Source organism: Diabrotica undecimpunctata, chromosome 3, assembly GCF_040954645.1.
Source record: "Diabrotica undecimpunctata isolate CICGRU chromosome 3, icDiaUnde3, whole genome shotgun sequence".
Taxonomy (NCBI): Eukaryota; Metazoa; Arthropoda; class Insecta; order Coleoptera; family Chrysomelidae; genus Diabrotica; species Diabrotica undecimpunctata.
Window position 1 is genome coordinate 154,392,045 of NC_092805.1, and position 22,712 is coordinate 154,414,756.

At 32.7% G+C, this 22,712-nt stretch overlaps 1 protein-coding gene across 1 annotated transcript; it reads right to left on the reverse strand.

Annotated features, from left to right (window-relative positions):
- Positions 1–2,259: 2,259 nt before the first annotated feature.
- LOC140437619 (testicular acid phosphatase homolog) lies at positions 2,260–15,204 on the reverse strand. Its single transcript, XM_072527236.1, has 4 exons — positions 14,899–15,204; positions 8,765–8,866; positions 4,224–4,764; positions 2,260–2,773 (listed from the first exon to the last, which is right to left on the reverse strand). The coding sequence occupies exons 1-4, from the start codon at positions 14,995–14,997 to the stop codon at positions 2,319–2,321; spliced, it is 1,197 nt and encodes a 398-aa protein (XP_072383337.1). The 5' UTR covers positions 14,998–15,204; the 3' UTR covers positions 2,260–2,318.
- Positions 15,205–22,712: the final 7,508 nt, after the last annotated feature.

The window sequence follows — 22,712 nt, forward strand, 5'->3', positions numbered from 1 at the left end:
ATCGCCTTCACGGTTATGTAAATTGGCGTACATATTTGAATATTCAACAAGCATCTGTATAATTGTATCATCAAAAAATAGGAAAAAAGTATCTACCGGGGAAATGATGTTTTTTGGACCTTCTATTATACTCCATCTTGAAATCTTGCTATGTATATCTCTCTTGGTCCATCGATAGTTTTTGCGGCGTTTGCTCTTCTGTTCTTTCACATTTATTGTAGGAGCTACTTGTTTTTTAGACTTTGACGTATTCTTTTTAGAGTGCGACAAACGGATGTTGTTTTCATCTTTATTTATATCGGATTTGGTATGGGTTTTTGGATCATTTATGACTATCTCTGCCTCTACTCGTAGTTGGTTTCCTGGCAAGTTACTTATTTCCACAGCATCTTCATCACCGCTGTCCTCGTCAGTCTCTTCCCCATCTTTGGGTGGAAAAATAATTATTTCATCAGGAAGTTCATTATCTGACAGATCTTCTATCTCATCCATCAACTCACTTAGAGTCAAAGGTTTTGTCCAATACCTAAAAAAATATTCGTACTTAGTATAACGAAAAACGCCACCGTTCTTTATAAAGAACACCAAACTTTGATGACCAATATATAAAAATAATAATAGCTTTTCTATTATATAACTCCTTTCATATAATATAATAAGGCATTTTAAATATATACATAAAATATCTTTGAAATTAAGAGATCTAAACAATATATTTTACTCACCTTCTATCAGTCATGTTTGGAAACTATAAACAGTCTTTTAGGTAACCTCAGAAATTCTATAGTAAACACCAGATTCATAAAACAATCGTTAATTTTTTTTAATAAAATGGCTTCTTTTTAAACGACACAGCACGCCATCTCTTAATAACTAGCAAAATAATTAAGTTACAGGCATCTTTGTAGCGAGGTCTTTTAAAAGGACGGTGGCCTTAAATGGGTTTTAAGGTATACAAAAAGGGGATATATTATGGGTGCACACAAATAAAGAATGTATCGCCAGTTTTTCAGTACGAATGAGATATGAGGTGGTTCTTTAGAATATATATTGATAAGAAAATAACATATATAATTACTGTAATCTCAAAACAACGAAATTTTTATATATAAGAGATAAGTATTGGGCAACACCCGAAGGATCTGTTGGGAAACATAATTAACAATTCAAAACTGTATTTGTACTGTCACTCAGAAAGTGATTTTTATTACTTTAGTAATACTTTAGAAAGTAATAAAAAAACTACCAAGTTAGTTTATTTTATAATAAACATTCTGGAGACTGCCTCCATGCCATCAACAATTACTATCATTATTATCATCCAGTCTTTTTCGTTTAAAGTTGAATATAGGCCTCCCCTAATTTCTTCCAATTCTATTTCAGGTTTTCAGGTTCCTGCAGCCAATTTCCAGCGATTCTTTTGACGTAGTTTGTCCATCGTGTAGGTGAACTACCTTCACTTCATATGTCTGCTTGTGGTTTGCACACTGTAATTTTTTGGGTCGCGGGTCATTGATTTTTGCCACATGGCCCGCCCAGTTTCTCTTTAGCGATGGTATGCGCTCTATGATATCTGTAACGCGTGTCCTGTCTCTTATTTTTTCGTTTTTAACCCTGCCTTTGAGAGTCAGTTCAAGTAGTGAGCTTTAAATTTTTCTTTGCGCTACTTTGAGTTTGGTTGCTGTAGCCTAGGTTAATAAGGAAAGTGTTTTGGTACAGTAAGTCATGACTCGAAGCACACATTGGTCGAACGTCTTTTTTTCACATAATATAATATTGCTCTTGAAGATGTATGATAGAGCTCTATATTTTGAACAGAAATATATCACAATATCACTTATTTCTTCATCACTTGGTATAGCAAAATGATTTTGTATCAGTAACTTGAAGAAACTAACCTCAAAAATTACACCTCAAAGCAACACACAGAAACAATAAGTAACAATAAAAGCATCTTTCATTGTTTCTGCGTGATTTGCAACTGACACTCCCCCTTCCTAACCGGTAACATCCTGACATTCCCCTTTCTTCTCCTGTATAGGTATTTTATTATTCGTGTTATCTCATGACATAACCCAATTTTTACCAGTGTTATTTACGTACAGTGAAGTACAGAATATAACCTATCTTATGAATTATTAAAACAAAAAATAAAAATTTCTGACCTTCCTCCATTTTCCCCTGTACCCTTCGAGTATTTTATTATTTACTTAATTGCTCTTTTTTATTTATAGTTACCTGTTAAGAACTACAAACATATTAAAATAAAATCAATAAAATTTATTTCATCACAATATAAAAACATTACATTCACATACTTATGGTAAAAATTTTGTAGCCTCTCTATTTTGGCGTTCCAAATGCTCAATCATTTTCCCAAAGACTGCTTCTGCTAGTTCGCTTACAAATGGTATAATAGTATTACATTCGATTTCTTTTGTACTTACGTCTACAAGAACATCATTTAACAAGTCCTTAAGAGTCTCTAGGGGGCAGTTAAAAGTACATCCCTTGATGATAATTTTTTCCATATTGTCGGGGTCGTTTTTAAACCATATGTTGACATAATGCCCTCTTTCGTCTTTTCTTAGTTCTATATAGATACTACTAGCAAATTCTATGTAAGGAGGTAACTGGTATGCTTCGAGAGTATTTAATACTGCTGATAGGGTATAATCGTGGGCACTATACATTTGGAACTTTGGAGATGATTTTGGATTTACTGACATAGTATCGAAGTAGTTAATGATTTCGTATATTAAGGATCCTACAACTAAAGATATCAGATTAGTATTTAATATAATATTATACATCATAATCAGAGATATATCCATAAAATATTAACTATACATATATAAATAATAATGTATTAATTATTATTTGAAATATTTTAAAATTTGTCAACATATCGTTAAGAAAAGTACAAAAATAATCACATAATCTACAAAATGTTCTCAGCTCGCACAATATCTCTCCATTTTTTCCTGTCTCTAGTTTTTCCTCTCCATTCTCTGACTCCTGCTCTTTGGAGGTCTTCTTCAACTTCTTGCAGCTACTTTGATCTTGGTCTTCCCCTTCTCTTTCTTTCTCCTGGATTCCATTCTATCATTACGTATGTCACTGCCTCATCTCCTGCTCACCAAATGTGACCTAACCATTTAACACTGCATTGCTTTATTTTAGTTACGATGTCTTCCTTAAGTTCTTCCTTAAACTCTGCATTTGTTCTGCTTCTATATTCATTTTGCTCTGTTATGATTGGTAATAGTATGGTTCTCATAATCTTTCTCTTTGCAAGTCTTTTTCATCTTTTTTAACTATCGTCATTGTTTCTCCTGCATATAACAATATTGGCCTAATTATGGTGTTATAAATGTTTATCTTAGTTTTCTTAGTCAATGTTTTGCTTTTATGTAATCTTTTGTTTGCAAAATAAGCTTTATTCACTGCTAATATTTTTTCTTTTATTTCGGATTTCCTTTCTTCGGATTTGCTTATTAAAACTCCTAGGTATTTGAAGTATTCTACTTCTTTAAACTCAAAACTTCCTATTTTCATTTTTTCTTTTATTGGTTTTTTCCCTAATCTTATTAATTTTGTCTTTTTTTATTTAATATTTGCCCCATTACTTTCTCTCTTATTTTTTCTAGAATTTCTTTCATTATTTTTCTGTTCTTTGTAATAATAGCAAAATCGTCTGCATATGCAATTATGTAACCACCTCTTGTTCTGAAATTTCCTTTATTTATATTTCGTAGTACATATTCTAATGCTAGATTAAATAGTATTCTTGATAAGGCATCTCTTTGTTTCATCCTTTTATTTATACTGAATTCCTCTGTCTCTCCTCTTTGTGACTTTATGCTTATGTGGAAGTTTACTGTTTTATAAACTTAATTGAGTTCTGTCAACTTTTTGGTTTAAAAATAATGAATACCCAATTCCAACATAAAGATATTCATAATTACACTTGGGATCGACCTTCAAAATGAGACAGAAATCAAAATTTAAGTGCCAAGACTGCAGAGTAAAAATAAGATCTAACTGGAGAACAGATCACTACTTTCTTTTAGCTAAACTTTTGTGTCCCTTCTAACAATACTACAAACAGAACACCGAAAGTGAGAGATGCAATGCTGCACAGTACAAAACGGAGCGACAAATTAGTTTATAATAATAATATAGTTTTTTACTTAATTAAACAATTAAAAAAAAATACTTACTAAGTCTCTGTAGTTTTTTAGTATGAGATGCAGCATTAAAAAAATGAGCAGTCAAATATTTTAGAGGTTGCGGGAATACCATCGTAGCCCATTCCGGTAGCTTCAGACCAACCTGCTGCTCTACCTCCAGAGAGTCAAATATAGGATGAATCTGGGCGTACGAAGTTATGTTAGCACCAATTTTCTTAGTTAGATATTCATATACATAAAAATACTTTGCATCAATGGCTAACGATTCTTTACTTGACAGATAGTTGGCCTTCGCACGGTAGTAACCAACACAAGATGCAGGTGGAAACGGTGCAAGGACGTTTGGATCCGCTACATGTACAGGAATGGGTTGCCAGTTCGTTGCAGAATACCACACTTGATCATTTTTTGCAGGATATAGACCATATATATTGGCAAGAGCTGACATTTGGGTTCTTTCGTAATCTGTCGTTTGTGCATAAAAATCTTTTTTGTCGTATCTTGTAGGTAACCATCCTTGATATCTCTTTCGAGTAAATTTTCCTAAATCGTACTGTTGCTTTTTACCCTCCTATAATTGTATTTTAAATTATTAGTTTATCAATCCATTATCTTTATCATTCATTAATTAAAAAAGAAAATGCCGTAAAATAGGGTGAAATTCATCACTCTAAAATTATTCATTCAAAAATATGATAGTAAATTGTAAAATTCACTACATATTTTTTATTAATATGATTCAACCAGAACAAATTGAACATGATGAACAATTTCATATCCTGAATGGGACGAAATTGATCACCTTTTTTTAAGTTAATGAAAATAGCATAATATGTAATTCTTCATGTTCACCCCACGTTTTTAAAATTTTTCAAAAAATGTGAGCATTCTGAAAAATGTATACTGGAGCGAAATTGATCATTGCAATTTAAAATACAATTTGCTTTTCTACAGATGTATTTTATTCACACACAAAAATATGCTAATGTGCCCTAAATTAGGTTTCACAAAACAAAAGTTATCAATGATATCACAGAACACACCACCCAACTTAACACGGCTAAGTATATACGTTCAGGATCAACTTTAGTCAGTTAACTCTATTAATTTAGAATAGCCCTAATATCTTAATAAAAAACAGTAAAAACGGTTCTGCTTAAGGGCGTAGAATTTTCCCACCTTCACTTATATATTTGTTGGGTGGTGTATTCTGTGATGATTTAAAAAAAATGAACCAAATAGCCATATTGATTAAAAACTAATATTTTCTGAAAATTGTAATCGCATGAAACAGGTCATGAAAAGTAAACTTGACAGAAAGAATGACATATTTGAAAGAATGACACATGTAAAACACCAAAAATCATCATTTTAAACATCTTTGAACATATGTTTATTAAGTTAAAAGTGATTATTAAACATACAAGCTGCTTCTGTTGAATTAAGAAATATAGACTGGGGCAAAATGGCAATAATATCACTGACTTTAACCGAAAATTGATAATTTTCAACATCATCATAACGTCTAGGTCCTTTTCATTAGCTTTTTGAATTTTAGCAACATAGCGATGATATTGTTTCTTCCTTCTTTCTCCTTTACTAACCCTTTACTAACAGAAAAACTCCTTTTTTGATGTCATTCTTGTTGTAGGCAAATTATTTAACCCCATCATTATTGTCAGAATCATCCAAGTTAGACGTTTTACTTTCTGTTTCGTCACTTGGTGACTCTTCTTTACTGTCGCTTTCAGTTTCATCAGGTTGCTTAGCTATAACACTTTTTCCTGGCTCGACATTTAGTTTGGTTTGCTTAATATTTCGCCTGAATGGTGCAGATGAATAACTTTTCTTCTTTAGATAATGTACCAAAAGGTTGTCGATTTGGCTCCTTTATTTCTTTATCTTCTCTAGGTACCTTATTTAAACCTTTCTCGGGAAAGAAAGGTTAAGGGACAGAAAAACCGACATCAAGTGGTAGGGTCAAATGTATTAAGTTATTGCAAACATATAAAGCCCACATTGTTTGTTCGCATCAAGATATCACTTCATCGGTAAAATGTGATGATTATTATTTCCTATGATGATTTTTCGCCCTTCAAGACGTTTTGCATGTGGTAAAAAGATCGAAGTAAACCAATCCGTAAATGTCTGTGAATCTAGTTATTCATGATGGGTGCTATTATTGTATCGAGAACCTACAGAGCAGCATCTGTCAGTACAGCAAGGTGATCCTTTTGGACCATTTTCACTCCATTGTAACCACATTTTTTCTGTTTTATAAATTATATATGGTGGTAACAGCAATCCTCAAGCTGAAGCACAGATCATTATAGTCGTTGCTGCTTTAGTAAAACACCGTTCAGATATTTGGTGCCACGTTGAAATGCCATTTTCTTATTTCCGGGGTTATCTTGTACATTGGTCTCGTCGTAATTGAATATGTTATTAAGTGGAATATTTTGGATTCTCGAAGAAGGCAACTAAAGTTTCTTTTGAAATATTAGCTCTTCGTCTTTTAATATTGGTCGCTACTGATTGGGTAATTTCTCCTTTATGCCGTCTCAGTAATGAATATACCCAGTCAGTTACAGGTAAATTGGTTTTGAAAAGTGGCACTTTTCAACCCTGCACATCCAAAACTCGTTTGGCCAAATCTTTTATATATAGCAAGTCAAGGGAAAATCCCCACTCGCCTCATATTGTGGCACGCTGTGTAATGGTGTATATATGAGACCCATAACATACGTCGGTAGGACCACATTTTTTCGAATGCCTCTAACCGTTTTATGGCATCTCCTGTAAGACTCTAGCTTTCTACTCCGTAGAAGAGGGCACTAAAGACGTAACATCTATAAATTTTTATGCATATATTGATACTTAAAGAAAAATTGCGGAGTATCTTCCTACATGGTTCTAGGTATAGTTAATATTGCAGTCTAGATAACATATTTTCTCCACTTTTTCTAAAGGTGTATCGTTTATTGTAAGATGAACGTTTATGTTGGTGTTCTCTTGCCTTACTTTCATATATTCGCGGTGTCATAGAGATAATAAATAAAATTATTCAAGAATAAGGCATTAGAATCAGTTTCCGACTACCCAGCAAGAAAGGCTTCTACATCTTGCTTCCTCTTAAAGATCCGCCACCAGTCATTATTTATGTGGTGGGATTCGTTTAACTAACTTTTGGACTATGTATACATCATACTGTAGTCGTCATTTACTAAAATACCACTGAACCTTTAAAAATCATACAAACAAGCTGAATTTTGCTAAAAATATCAAATTTAGGACCTTAAAAAACATGCAGAAAAGTATACTACTTTTAGTCTCCGGCTTTCCCTAAAACGCCCCCTGGTAAGTGGGCAAAAACGGATGCCCGTAGAATGCATCGTTCTTTCAGAAACAACGCTTTAAGTGACTGGCGATTTTTAATTTGAGTTCGCGCGAAATCAGTTAATAAAATTTGTAGTTGTAAACTCTCTTTCAGTTCCATATCTTCTTCGCCAAGAATGTTTCAAATCGTTGACAGATTTGGTTGAAGCTGACAATGTTTTATAAACAAATAGGTTAGATAACTACATAAATAAAAATATTGTTAACTAAGGTTTAAATCTAATACAATGCAAACTACTTACATTTTTAAGTTTCAAGGCAGAGTAACTTGAGAAACACGGTTTTTATTGTTTTTTATACTTTCATTTTGGTTTTTAAAAAAATATATACAGGTATTTTTCTTTGCCAAAACTGGCATAAAACGATATTTTTGGTTTTGTGATATATTTAACTTGGCAGGTATTACTGAATTAATGTCCAAATTAGGATCAACTCACCCAACTCTAATATCTAAAGCAGTGAAGTGAGAGTCAGGAGGAGGAATTATTCTTCTTCTTAACATGCCATACACCAAAGTGCGTAGGCGACTATCTCATTACTAGAATTCTGTTCTTGACGGCGTGACACAGCTCGCCTGTATTGTGTATTCCTGTCCATTCTTTAATATTTCTTAACCAGGATAATTGTTTGCGGCCGGCTCCTCTCCTACCTTCGATATTCCCTTGTAGGATTAACTGTGGTATTTCATATTTTGCTCCTCTCAATATGTGCCCAAGGTACCAATCTTGCGTTTTTTAATTAATTTAAAGAGTTCTCTTTCCACGCCGGCTCTCTTAAGGACGTCATCGTTTCGAACTCTATCCACCCAAGGTATGCGCATCATTCTTCTTAATGACCACATTTCAAATGCTTCAAGTTTGTTGATAGATGTTTTTTTCAAAGTCCACGTTTCCATGCCATAAAGCAAGATGGATCATATGTAGGACTAAGGGGAATTATTACTAAGGGTTAAATAAAGTAATAGTTTTAAATATTTAAGTTAAGAATATAGGATTTGGTATTGCGAAAAATATAATATTGTTTTTGCATGTGAAAAAGTGAACATGGTTGAATTATTATGGGAGTCCGTAACTGGCGAAGAGTCTTTTACGATAGAAATCAATGAATTGCAATTGTTAATCTTGCCAAAACCAACAGAGAGTTGTGGAACTAATGAAAAAAGACATCCTACTTACATTTGTTAATTCACCGTTTTCTACACCCTTCCAATAGCGAGGATTAGCGTATTTGTCATTTGGATAAAATGATGTTGGTGTTCTTTGGCCATGTCTAAAGATCTGAAAAGAAATTTTATATTCTTTATTTATATTTTTTGTTACATTTTAAATTTGTATTAATTGCATTTTTAAATTTATTCAATTGGTCTAAAACGATAGAATAAACAAAAGGTAATAAATAATACATATATAATATTTATATACGATTTTCACTAGCTTTTCGGTGAGTGTACTTACAAGTTCGTGACATAAAAAATATCAAAGTTATTATAAATGTTTAAGAGCTAAAAAATCAGCCCCTTTTTAAACCGTATGTATAATCTTTACTCCGAACCTTGTAGTGAATCCAATAAACAACCAGTAAAAGAGTCGTTTTATCGGCAACTAGTTTACAATGACTATATGACATGAAAATACTTATTTTCATGTACCTAAAAAAGATCGTTGTGATCTATGTGAAGAGATCAAACTAAAACACAGGGAACGTATATTATTGGAGGCTGAACAATCAACAGTATATAATTAGCATATATAAGCAAAGAATGCCGCTCGTGAAGAAAAACCAAAATATAGAGAAACTTAAAATATATTTTTGGTGTTTGATTTACAAAATGTCTTCAGCTGTCCTTATGCTGAAATAAGTAACTTTTAATATAAAATCAAATTAAATATTTACAATTTAATTGTAAATCCTTAACGAAATAAGTATACTCTGCCTTGTGTAGTGAAGCTGTTATAGGTAGAAGTGGCAATGATATAGCAAGTGCATTGATCAAAATTCTAGAAGCTGTTTTTAGAGATCATCCCAACATGAAAACCCTAGTGTTGTGGAGTGATAGTTGTGTACCACAAAACAAAAATTCCCTTATGTCTGCAGCGATTGCGTTCTTTCTAAAAAATCATTTAAACATCGAATCCATAACAATGAAGTTTTCAACTTTAGGTAATTAGGTCTCCAGGTCCAGATAGAAGCTGAGAAAGAGTTTTAAAAAAGTCAGAATAATATTCTCTTTTATCTCTTTTAAGGTAGCTGTTAAAGGTGAGTTCTAGAAAGACTTACAAGTATTGCAGTTGAAAGAAAACAATTTTAAGGACTTCAAATCGTCTCTGCAATATAACTACAAGGTTATACCATTTACTCAAGTAGTTGCATTAACATTTTTGCAATCCATATTTGAAATGGGATATAAAGTAAGTCATGCACATAGTGACTTAAAGAAAGTATCCATCTGCGATTTTCGGCCTACTAGGACTAACTGCGAAAAGAATGAATATATTAAGGAACCAACTCGTTCATTTGTCACACGATCACTTCCTCAAAACAAAGTTCAGGCCATCAAAAGTATGTTTAAGTGGATGCCAGAAGTGGATAAGGCTTACTTTGGATCTGTACTACCCAAAAAAATAGTGTGTAATAATGTATGGTGTGTATACCACGTAAACATACCTTTATACATGTTTTTTTTATCTTATATAAAGTTATTACTCATATAAAGTTTCACAGTTATTTTCATCACAAAGTTGTATGTGGCTATATTAAATAATAAAATTACGTATCTCCGTTACAGTGAAGCGTTTTTTGTTATTTACTTTTCTCAAAACTTATAGTAGAAACCCTCAATTCAGAAGAGTGATATCATAGTTTAAACGCGGAATATCCTCAAATTTAAATGTACACAGCGGCCCTCGAAAACTGCCTGTTTTCTCGATTGCAATTTGCGTTTCCTCATAAGAAATTACAGAATATATAAAGTAGTATATTTATTTGTGCTTCTCTATAGTAGACTTGACCAGAAGTTGTCGAACAGTGTAGCCAAATCTTGTTCACAAGTAGTAATTATGGTCATACAAAACCTGTATTCTTCCACGCAGCGATTATTACCGTCATAAAAATACCAAAAAACATGATTTTTTCAATAGTAAAAATTAAGCACAAAATTATAATAAAATAAATTTTATTTATATGTTCCGTTTCGTTACGTATTTAAATTTATAAAATAAAAATCGATATTTTAAAACATTATTTTTCAATCGTTTTTAGAGCAGCACTGGATTCAAAATATATTATTTGGATGAAACCTGGATTAACGAAGGTCATACAGTTGGAAAAGTTTGGCAAGATTTAAAAGTAAAAAGTAAACGCGAAGCATTTATAGAAGGCTGGTCTACAGGATTAAAGGCTCCATCAGGAAAGGGACGGCGTTTAATCATCACCCATATAGGAAGTGATACAGGGTTCCTTGATGATGGTTTCCTGCAATTTGAGTCGAAAAAAACAGGTGATTATCATGAAGAAATGACTTCTGAAGTATTTGAGCCCTGGTTTAAGAGAATCTTAGCAAAATTGGAATCTGGGTCTGTGGTTGTTATGTACAATGCGCCATATCATAGCCGCAGACTAGAACAATTACCGACGACGGCATGGCGGAAAGGGAGAATTCAAGAATGGCTTACAGAAAAGGGGATTGCATACGAAGAATCAATGCTTAAAATTCAACTACTTGACATTGCACGGTTAAGGAAAATTGAATATCTTAAATATGCTGTAGATGAAACTGCAAAAGATTATGGTGTCAAAGTTCTGCGTCTACCACCTTATCATTGCGAACTTAATCCCATTGAACTGATCTGGGAGCAAGTGAAAGGAGAAGTAGCACGCAATAACAAAACGTTCAAATTAAACAAAATTAAGAAACTTTTGATTCAAGCAATCCTCCATGTAACTCCAGAGAAATGGGCTAAATGTATAGGCCACATAATTAAAGCAGAACATCGTATGTGGGAACTTGACACTCATATCAAAGTTTTACTAGAGCCAATTATAATTACACCAGGTGGTGAAGATAATGACAGCGATAGCAGCACTACATCTTCAGGTTTAGACAGCGAATAATATTTCCTAATAGTTTAATAAGAACATCAGCATAAAAAAACCAAAAACAAAAAAAAACGAGAAGAACATAGTAAGTGTGTATAGTGTTTGGGTTTAAACACATCAAACATTATTTTTATTTTATTTTTATAGAATTTTATTTTGTTTTATAGGATTTTATTTTGTTTTGTTTTATACTGTTTAAGTGTTTTGTTCATTTTATTTAATAAGACAATATGGCTCTTGGCGATTACCCATTTAAAAAAAGTATCGCACCACAAGACATACCTCTGGGGTGGTGTGGAAACTGTCTTAAAATTTGTTTCAAAAAAATTTCATTGTGTAACTCTTTAAGGACGGGTCACGTCAAAAGACGTTTTAGCGTAACTTCCGCGACAGCCGGTTGGTATCAGTAAACTTTCTGCAAAATTAATTCTTTTTTATAGCTTTTTGTTTGTGGCATTCTGTATTTTTAGGGGAATGTAGGGAATGAGCCACAAAATATTTATTCATATGTTTATTTATTGACGTTTCGATCTTTATATCCAGAGACCGTTTTCAATTATACAAATGATAGTCCTATTTATTTTCTATGGCTTTTCGCTTGTCGTTCTGTATTTTTAGAAATAATGTTGGGAATAAGCCACAATATATTTATTCAAATGTTTAATTTACGGACGTTTCGATCTCTATAAAGAGACTGTTTTCAAACATACAAATAACAGATATATTTATTTTTCTATAGCTGCTTGTTTGTGGCATTCTGTATTTTTAGGGAGAAGGTTGGACATAAGCCACAATATATCTATTTACATGTTTAATACATTGACGTTTCGATCTCTATTCCGTTTTTAAAGATAGAAAAAAAAGAAAATAAACAATATAGGATTATAAAAATATATAATAATAAACAAATAAAAAAAATATTACTATCATTTATATCTTTGAAAGCGGTCTTTGGATATAGAGATCGAAACGTCAGTAAAAACTTGTAAATAAATATATTGTGGCCTATTTCGAACATTAATATTTGAAAAATAAAATATAATTAACGGTAAAATAAAAGTAAGTGTACGTCACTGGATTTCCAAACGGCTTTCCGTATTTCTGGGTCTTTAAACGATGACTCACTCTCTCAAATAGTGAAATTATACTTTAGTTTGCTGCACATACCACAGTATAATTCTGAGCTAACGATTAATTGTCTCAATAATAGCACTCCGGAATAAGTAATATAACTTTTAATTATAGACAATTCGGTCGATATCGCTTAAATCTAGCATACAACTTATTTTTTGCACACATTATTTCAAGTAGTTATATTACATATGTCATTATGAAAAAAAAAAACAAAGGTATTAGCATTTATAAATTACTGCGACGGGAGGAAAACGAAATACAGTAAGAGATACATCAAAGCACATCCAAATAAACCCAAAACAAATACCTAGGGTTTGGAAAGAATATTAGGAGAAAAAAATTGATACTGAAGTAATAAATAAAGGCGAAGAAAACACAGAGCTAGAGCAAATAAGTAAAGAACAAGTAATAGAAGGATTATTAAACATAAAAATAGGCAAGGCAGGTGGAGATAATAAAATTGAAATGGAAATGGTAAAATACATTGGTAAAGAAATAATAAACTGGCTATGAAAATTATATAAAGGGGCGTAGGAAAAACAAACAATCCGTAAAGACTGACAGAACAACATCATCGTGCCAATGTACAAAAAGAGAGTGCATGTAAACATGTAAATTGCGACAACTACAAAGCAGTATGTCTGTCATTGGTATGCTTGAAAATATATAGGAAAATAATAGAGAAGAGACTAATACAAGAAATAGAACTGGAATTGGGAAAGAACAAGCGGCATTTAGACCGGGAAAAATTATGGGAAAAGTACTTATGAAGAGGTGAAAGAAAGAGTTCAAATAACAGGGGAAAGATGGGAAGAATTTAATTGAAAGATAAGTATTAAATAAGGATATAGTCTTAGCCCTTTGCTAATCATAATAATAAGGATAGAATTGATAAGAAATACTAAAGTAAAAACCAATCAACTACAGACAATAATAGGATACCACAGATTACAACCGGTAACAATAGAGTCCTTATTCTATGCGGACGTCATAGTACTAATAGCAGATTTCGAGAATAAAATGCAGAAACTAATGGAGATATAGGTAGAAAAAAAAAGAACTAAAAATGGAAATTAACGAGGAAAAAAGTATGATAATAATAATCAGCGGCAAAGAAGATTGTAGTCTTTTTGTTTTACCCCGTATATATTAAAACACCAAAAAATATTTTCAATCTTTTTGCACCGCTAAGATTGATAATATAAGCATTTTTGAATCTGTTGCTGTTCAGTTTCCCCTTTCAACCCCCTATATGTAAGTATGTATTCTTACAACTGTCTCCCAGCAACGTAGTAAGCTGTTTATATTGTTACAACTGGCACCTAATGTGGTAGGCAAATAAAAATTGTTACAACATAGGGAAGATAATAAAATAAAGATAAAATGTAAAAACTTAGGATTAGAAATAGTTACAACTTACGAACTTACGAATAACTGGGGAGTACAATTACTAATGACGGAACAATTGACTAAGAAATAACAAATAGGGCAAAAACCATGCTATATGCAAGTGAAAACTGGACAGTTCTGGAAAAATATAAGAGCATAATAAATGAAATGGAGATGAAACACCTAAGAAGGATAGTTGGAACCACTAAATCGGAGAGATTAAGCAACGAGAATATTAGGAAAATGGCCAACCAAGAACCAATAATAAATAAAATAGCAAAGAGACAATTGAACTGTTATGCAGAAAGAAGATGCAGACCAAGAAAAACAGAATACAAGTCGTAAAGACGAGAAAAGTTACTCGATGATAATGGCAGAAATAACTGAGAATAGCAGGAAATAGAAAATAATGGAAGAGATGGGTGAATGGAAAATAAAATAGCTAGCCCAAATTCGACACCCCAATAGGGTAAAAGGAAGGGGAGACAGACAGAAAGAAATAACTACAAAAACAGTATTTTTTGCAATTTATTCCGATTAATTGTTTATGTATTTTATTGTAAAAAGTTGCAAAATACAGAACTTTTTGAGATTGAAAATTTTTATTTGAACCATTTTTCTCTAAAATCTAGAAGAAATGATTTGTAGGCACAAAAATATGATTTGTCAATACATACAATTTTACACTTACCTGAACAACTGCTAATAAGTTTGTATTATCTGTTGAAACACTCGTACTTTCGTCCACAATAATATATGCTAAGAATAATATTCTAAATAGGTTTGCCATTTATTTTCTAAGTGTAATTCCAAAAACTAAAATAGCGTTTTATTTAGATTCAATAAGTTATCAGTGATAAACTACGTCTACCTTCCTTAATACATAAACGTGACTACAACTAATTAGAATATATATTTTAATAATTTATAATTACTACTAGCACTATCAACATTTACTGGTTTGTTTCTAAATAGAAAAAAATGTTCTTGTCCTAATTTTGATTGTTTTGTCAACTAATAGATTGGAAGTATTTAGAAAAATAAATATTAACTTAGTTTAAATAATAAATTGAAGGTTAAAATAAAAATTAATTATGATTTCCTTTTAATATGGGTGTCTTTTATCCTCATATTTTTTTACTTTTTTGCTGAAATATAATGTCAAATAATGAAAATTATTTGATACTTTGTAACCTCGGAAACCTTTTTTGGATGGTGCTAGAAAGGTCACCAATGGAGACACTGCGGACGGCAGCCAAATGGTTGGTGGAGAGCGTGTCGTGGGTTCGAAACTAGCTTTTGGAACCGGGAATGGGTCCAACGGACGAAATAAGTAAAGATAGGATAAGAGATATTAGAAAAGATACAGAAATAAACAAAAAGATAGATGGGTAGAATTACCAAAGATAAGATAAGATAGGGAACAGGGCGCCACTTAATTTTTTGGGGTTTAAGGAGAAAATTAAGAAACCTTAGAAAAGAAAAGAGATAAAGAAAGATATTTAGGTTCAGGGACCAAATCCAAGGAAAGATCTCAATAGTTAACTATTCAATAAATTTGGTCAACACTCTACATAAACAAATAATAAATATATTAGGTGGACTCCGTCCATCTACTTACCTACGAAACTTAATCGGCCTGATCTTTCTACTGGTCAAAGGTATAGTAATATTTAACGGTAAAAAGCAAATATTCAGAGTTATGGTTATATCAGGAAACTTGTTAGGAGTCCACAAATAAAATACATACATAAAACAAAAACAACATGTTCAACAACACAATGATGTCGGTAGCTGAATGCACATACAAGTAATAAAAATACACCATCAATTATGAAATGGTGGTGTACACATAAAAATAAGCAGTAATATGAATAATAAGTACCTTTACAAATACAACAATATAAAATGCACAGGTTTAATTACCAGCGAAGAGAGCCTGATAGTGAGTAAGAAAAAAATTCAACCAAGGTTGATTAAAGAAGGTCTCTCTTTGCTGTTTATTGGCATATCTCGAGACACTGGGTTAAAAATGCATAACAATTATAGCAAATAACAAAAATTAATCAAATCTAAATTTACAAGAATACAAAAAGGTTACCGAAATAAAAATTTAACCAAACCGCACTTGGTTAAGTTGATTATCTATCTCGCACTGTTATTTAATGATTGAGAACTAAATGTTCGTAATTATTATTTATTGACGTTTCTTAGTAGTTGATGGAAAGTTCGTAAGAAAATATTGAATGTAAAAATCAGTAGTTACTCTTAACTACAGGTGAAGACATGGATGAACTTGGATTCGCCCAGATGATTGAAAAAAAATATGATAGAATACCATATTATTCGCAAAGATAAGTGGAGATACTAAGATTATGGTAACTTACAGTAATTCCTGATGACTGCTGCACTATTTCACTGAAGTTAATTTATTTTACTATAATACTTTACTTGTATCAAGCACTAAAGTTAATTAAAATTAAAGGTACTCTATACCAATATTTAATCTAATATGATATTAGATAAAAAACTCAAATATACAAGTGTATACACACTTAGAAAGAAAATGCACAGAGACGATAATGAGCAAAGCGCCTTACGAGAAGTAGGTTTTTTCTTAACGAATGCCCACCGGGAAGTGGTCTCCTTTCTGCAAAAATTTACCAAACTACCCAAGAAAAAGGTGGGGAAAATGACAATCAGCCTGTATCTATTTCTAAGAAGACAAAAAGATTCTAACAAACATCGAAACTAACGGTACCCTTCTAGCTAGGAACGTGATGAAATATAAAATCCCCGGAATTACGTTCTCTTCAGAAAAATTACGACAACGTGCCTTCGGCGATATTTAACAAATTTATCATAAAGGAACCCGGCCTTAGAGCTGGAAGGAATAAACCGAGGATAACCTAAAGGCGGGTACACATATGCGAGCAGAACTGTTCGCGAACCGTTTGTGAACGCTATATTCGTTAATTTGTACGATGGGACGAACCGCTTGCAAGCTGTTCGTTCGTTGCTCGTCAGGAACCACAGCCTGCCGGTTTTTGGGACGAACACAAAGAATGTTTGCAGGTAAATTTGGACGGTGCTCGAGACTATAAATTGTTTCTGCTAAGTGTCCAATGAGATCATTCGGTTAAACAAAATTGCTGAACGAGCGCGGCTTATTCAAAAGTAACGAGATAAATTAATAACAGATAATGTAAACAAAATACCGAAATGTTTAGAATAACGAAGTAAATTAATTCTTGGTTTGTTATTAGATACTTAGGGTATTGGATAGCCTGAACATAAACATATTTTCAACGAACTCTTCACGAACAGCTCACGAGCAGTTCGCAAACAGTTCGGCTCGCATATGTGTACCCACCTTAAACCGTCGTTTTTAAATAAGTAGGTAGATTGATCCATAATATTTCGGTAATTTTCAATAAAATTTCCTAATAGTCAACCGACCAACCGCGTATATATTATTTGCAAATACGGCCATCGGCGTCTCAGCAACGGGGTAAAAGGATAAGAAATAATTTAAAATATTAACTATAAAAAAATGTCACAACTTGTATGTATTTTTCTTCTATTTTTCTTTATTAAATCCTTCTAGAATATCTGTGACTTATATATGGATAATTTAAATAAATCGTAACTTCAATTTTGTGCATTACGGATTTCATAAAGGCATTTGACAAAATCACTTAAAATATCATTATGTTAATTTTTCGAAAATGCAATGTCCCTACCAATGATTAAAATATATTTTCTACAGCCCTACAACCATCTCTCTTTTCAGTCCTGACTCCCCAGAGGGAGTGTATTGATCATCGTGATGTCCTGTATTGTCTATCTCCAAATATCTCTGTCTCTGATTATTTTTTTTCTTTCTGCTTGTAGTAGGGTCCAAGCTTCACATCTGTATGTTAGTATTGGGAATATAAAGCTGTGGATCAACCTTATTTTTAGTGTTCGGTAAATTTGGGAATTCTTCCATATTTTGGCCATTTTCCTTGTCAATACATCCTTGTCTGATACCTTGTTCTGGATAGTATTGTAGTATTCTGTATATTCTGGTAGTATATAAAACAGAAGGTTGGTAGTATATTAAATTCCTACATTTGAAAAATAAAAGGGTTACCGGTTTGGTAGAGGCGGAACCCTTTACTGAGTTGGAACTCGGCGAGACTGTGAAACGGAGAGCCATTCCGGAGAACTGTTTATAGAATAATAGCAGTTTCCCACTCGGTTAAAAGACACTATGGTTGTCATTATCCGGAAAAGTGAACGGAATAAGGAAGAGGTGCGCTTTCGGCCAATTTGGCATCTTAGTTCGATAGCTAAATTGTACAAACAGCTTGATAAAGGCTGGCTTCAGCGACATTTGTAAGAAAAGCATGCGCTAAGCATGCTTTTCTAAACCGCAAATACAGTTTTAGGGCCAGAAGGTCCACCACAGATGTGGTCACAGAAGAGACCTCTTTATTCACGCAGGTTTCAAAGAGATAGGTGGCTCTCGTCCTGATTGAATTTAACAATGCCTTTAACACAGCATTATGTGAAAAATCATATCCAGACTGCGAGAATTGGGCGTTCGTGAGTACCTGGTCAACGTGGTTGACAGATACTTTTCTAACAGACCCATAAGGGAAAGATACCAGTATCAGGTTGCAGGTGTTTCGCAGGGTTCGGTAATACGTCCGACCCTGTGGAATAGTCTGTACAACGGGGTACAGATGCCAAGGGGATATACTCTTGTAGCTTATGCCGATGTTCTCGCACTGATTGCAAAGATAAAGGCGAGTCAGACAACGGACATGACTAATGCGGTTAACACAGCTCTGAGCTGCATTAGTAGGTGGATCAGAGAGAATGACCTACAGCTAGCACCTGTGGTCTAATAGCAATTGACCAATTTCTAGCTGATGTGAATAGAGTAAGATCAGTCTATGTTGTCGCCGACATAACTAGAGGATAGACACATTTAGAAGAAGATTTTTAAAGTGACTAAGTTGATATCATGTTCTGAGAATAAAAAAATGTACACTTGAGAGTAGCACTAGACTATTTATATCAAAGAATGGTCAAGTTTTTAAAAAGTATCACTATACTTGACTATAGCTCCGAAGGCGGCTTCGTAAGCCGAAATCGCTCAGCTAGGAAATAAATTGTTTATACACTTAATATAAGGACCATACATTAGAACTGAGAGTAAGAGCACTGAGATGGACATTAAAGCAAGAACACATAAATAAGTTACAGTCCCTTTAAATGTGGTGTTACAGGAGGATGCTCAGAATTGCGTGGATACAAAAGAATGTGATATAATAAACACAATAAAAATAAGAAAGTTACAATATCTGGGACACGTAATAAGGGGACAGCGATATAAACTACTAAGACTGATGATACAGGGAAAGATAAGAGGAGGAAGGAGTCTAGGAAGAAGGGGAGTATCATGGTTAAAGAAATTAAGGGACTGGTTTAAATGCAGTTCTATAGAACTCTTTAGAGCAGCAGTAGATAGAGTAAAGATAGTGATGATAATATACAGCCTCCGATCGGGAGACGGCACTTAAAGAAAAAGATAAGAGAGTTTATAAAAAATATGAAGCATATTATTAATAATTTGATTTTTTAATACTGTATTTACCGTGTTTAAGTTAAATACTGTTCTAAAGCTATTTTCTTGTTACATCTTAAATTGCTTTAAAACGTTTGCAACTTCTTACATGAGGGTTAAAGTTAAATAAATATTTGTCAAGTTAAAATGATTTGATCTTATTATCGTACGGCTTTTGTTGTAGTATGCTTATTGTTTCTAATATTAACTGATAATTAATATTAAATTATAATATAATTATAGATAACGATTTGATTTGTTATCTATAACAATATTGACGACCAATTTTACTAATAAATGATTCCAATCTCCGATAGGATTGGAACTTGAAGAAGAAGAAGACTAACATAAAGTGCCAGCATGGAATATCAAAGACAATTTCTAGCTCGTCGAGTTCCAAATCAGCAAACGTTTGGATTAGTATTTAATTATTTAAAAAAAAATGGAACATTTCCTAAATCAAACTCCAAATGAGCATTAGATTGTTTATGAGAAGACCATAATCCTTGATGCAGTCAAAGCAGATCCTAAAATAAGTACCTGGCAAATAAGCAGAAAATTAGTCGTTTCTCAATAAACAATTTTTTATTTCGTTGATAATTTTTTTAATGAAAAATTTAATAAACGTGTGTGGAAAAATAAATAAGTTATTTTAATTTTCTAGTTGTCTTATATGTAGAACTCTAAGTTCTTACTAGAATTTTTAAAAACCGTATACAGGGTGGTGAAATTTTTTTATTAACAAAACGAACTAATTAAAACCGGCCCTAATTGTTTTTTATTTAAAATAAATCAGTTGATTATATTACAATAGTATAATGTCTTAATTAACGTACAAAAGTTATGACGAATAGAAATTTCAGTAAAAATTCACAACTCCCTGTATAACATTAAATATTGGGATCAGACACTTTTAAATGGTCACTTGCTATTTCCCATATGGGCCTTCATACAATGTACGAGTATGTACAGTTCCTCACGACTCACCCTTTACTAAGAAAACAAAATGAGTGGGATCGATGTTTTCATAAAAAGCTGAGGAAAGGTCTAACTTTATGATCTATTAAGCAGCGGTCAAAAAATGGTCAAAGTATCCAAAAATGTATATTACCATGTCGTTCACACAAGAATTAAAGATATATAACAATATTAAATTAAAAGTACTGTTACCTGAACTACAGCCACCAGGTTCCTGTTGTAATTGGTAGCATAACATTCAGAATTTACAAAGATGATTACAATAAGGAACACAGCGTTAGATATTATTTCGCACATTCCAAAATCAAGTACTACGTTTTAAAATATTTATTGCACATAAAGTATTAGATTTATTACAAAAATACGCTTTTACGGTACTGGTATTAAAAAACAACAAACTAAACTGAGATGATCATTATGGTTTCTTACATACCAGCAAGCGGAACATTATTAAAATAATTACTGTATTTCTCATTGAATTTATTTAAATTATAATTATTGTTTGAATTATGAAGATAATGCAAATTCCCATGAAAATGTATGTACACTAATAATAAATACTGCAAGTATAGATAGTTAATAGTCAAAAGAGCTGGTGGATTTTATAAAGTAAAATACTATTTATTAACTGATATGCGAAATAGCTAAAAAGATAATAAAGTACATACGCCTATATAAAAGTCGTAAAAATAAGAAAGAAATAATCGACACGCATAAAAGGTATGCTTAAAAAAAAATTAGGTTTAAGAGGAGTAATAAGTTGGTAGAAAAGTTTTAAAGAAGCAGGGCACAAATTACTTGCATATAGTAGTTTCTCAAGAGGTTCTCTAGTGAGCACATAGTAAGAACGTCAATGGTATGTGAAGATATGAGGCATTAGTAATAAAACAAATTTGGAAGCGATTGGTAAATTTACAAAAATTTGACAAATAAGGCACCTGGTTTTCATCACAACGAAGAAATTGTCAAAACAGACGAGAAACGTCAGCTCTTGATAAGTACAGAGCAATTATTTGGTTATCCCAAAGCAGAACTTCAAAAGATTCTCAAAATGAAAAGAAAAGCTGAAACAAAATTGTAACTGATACGCCCGAGAAGTTAATAGTCGGGGAAAACATAAGAAAAAAAGAAAAGAAGCAATAATTCCTCTCTCTAAAAGCTTTAAGAAAAAATAAACAGAGAGTACTTTAGTTCTTACACTATCATTATCCAGTGATAGTTAAAAAAATCAAGAAACGGTCTTGGAATCTTGGTAGTCTTACAACTAAGAGGAGTAATAAGTTGTTAGAAACGTTTTAAAGAAACAGGGTACAAATTGCTTGCATAGTAGAGTTTCTCAAGAGGTTCTCTAATGAACACTTAGTAAGAATGTCATTACTATGTGAAGATAAAAGGGAGGAAATAGCATTAGTGTCAAAACAGATTTGGAAGCGATTGGTAAATTTACAAGAATTTGACAAATAAAGCGCCTGGTTTTTATCACAAGGAAGAAATTGTCGAAACAGGCGAGAAACGTCAGTAAAGGGGCAGCACGGGGACTGGCTCAACTCTTATGGAAATTAACATGGGAAATCGCTAAGGTCGATTCTGGTCATTTTTGACGCTTTTTTTGGTGGAGGCGCGACGGCTCGTCGGATCGTGACGTGAATGGTATCGTTGGAAAGCGGAGGGGACGGGGAACACGTTGAGATAGAAAACAAACGCATAGACAATGCCAAAACGGCATTACATCATATCTTCGTTGCTTTTGGTCCGATCATGACGTACGAGGGCTCGTTGGAACGGGGAGGAGACGGGGAATACTTTGACACAAAAAACAAAGACAAAGACATTGTCAAAACGGCACAATATCGGATCTTCATTACTTTTGATTTTAGCATAATAGACATTGAAGGAAAGTGAGGTTAACA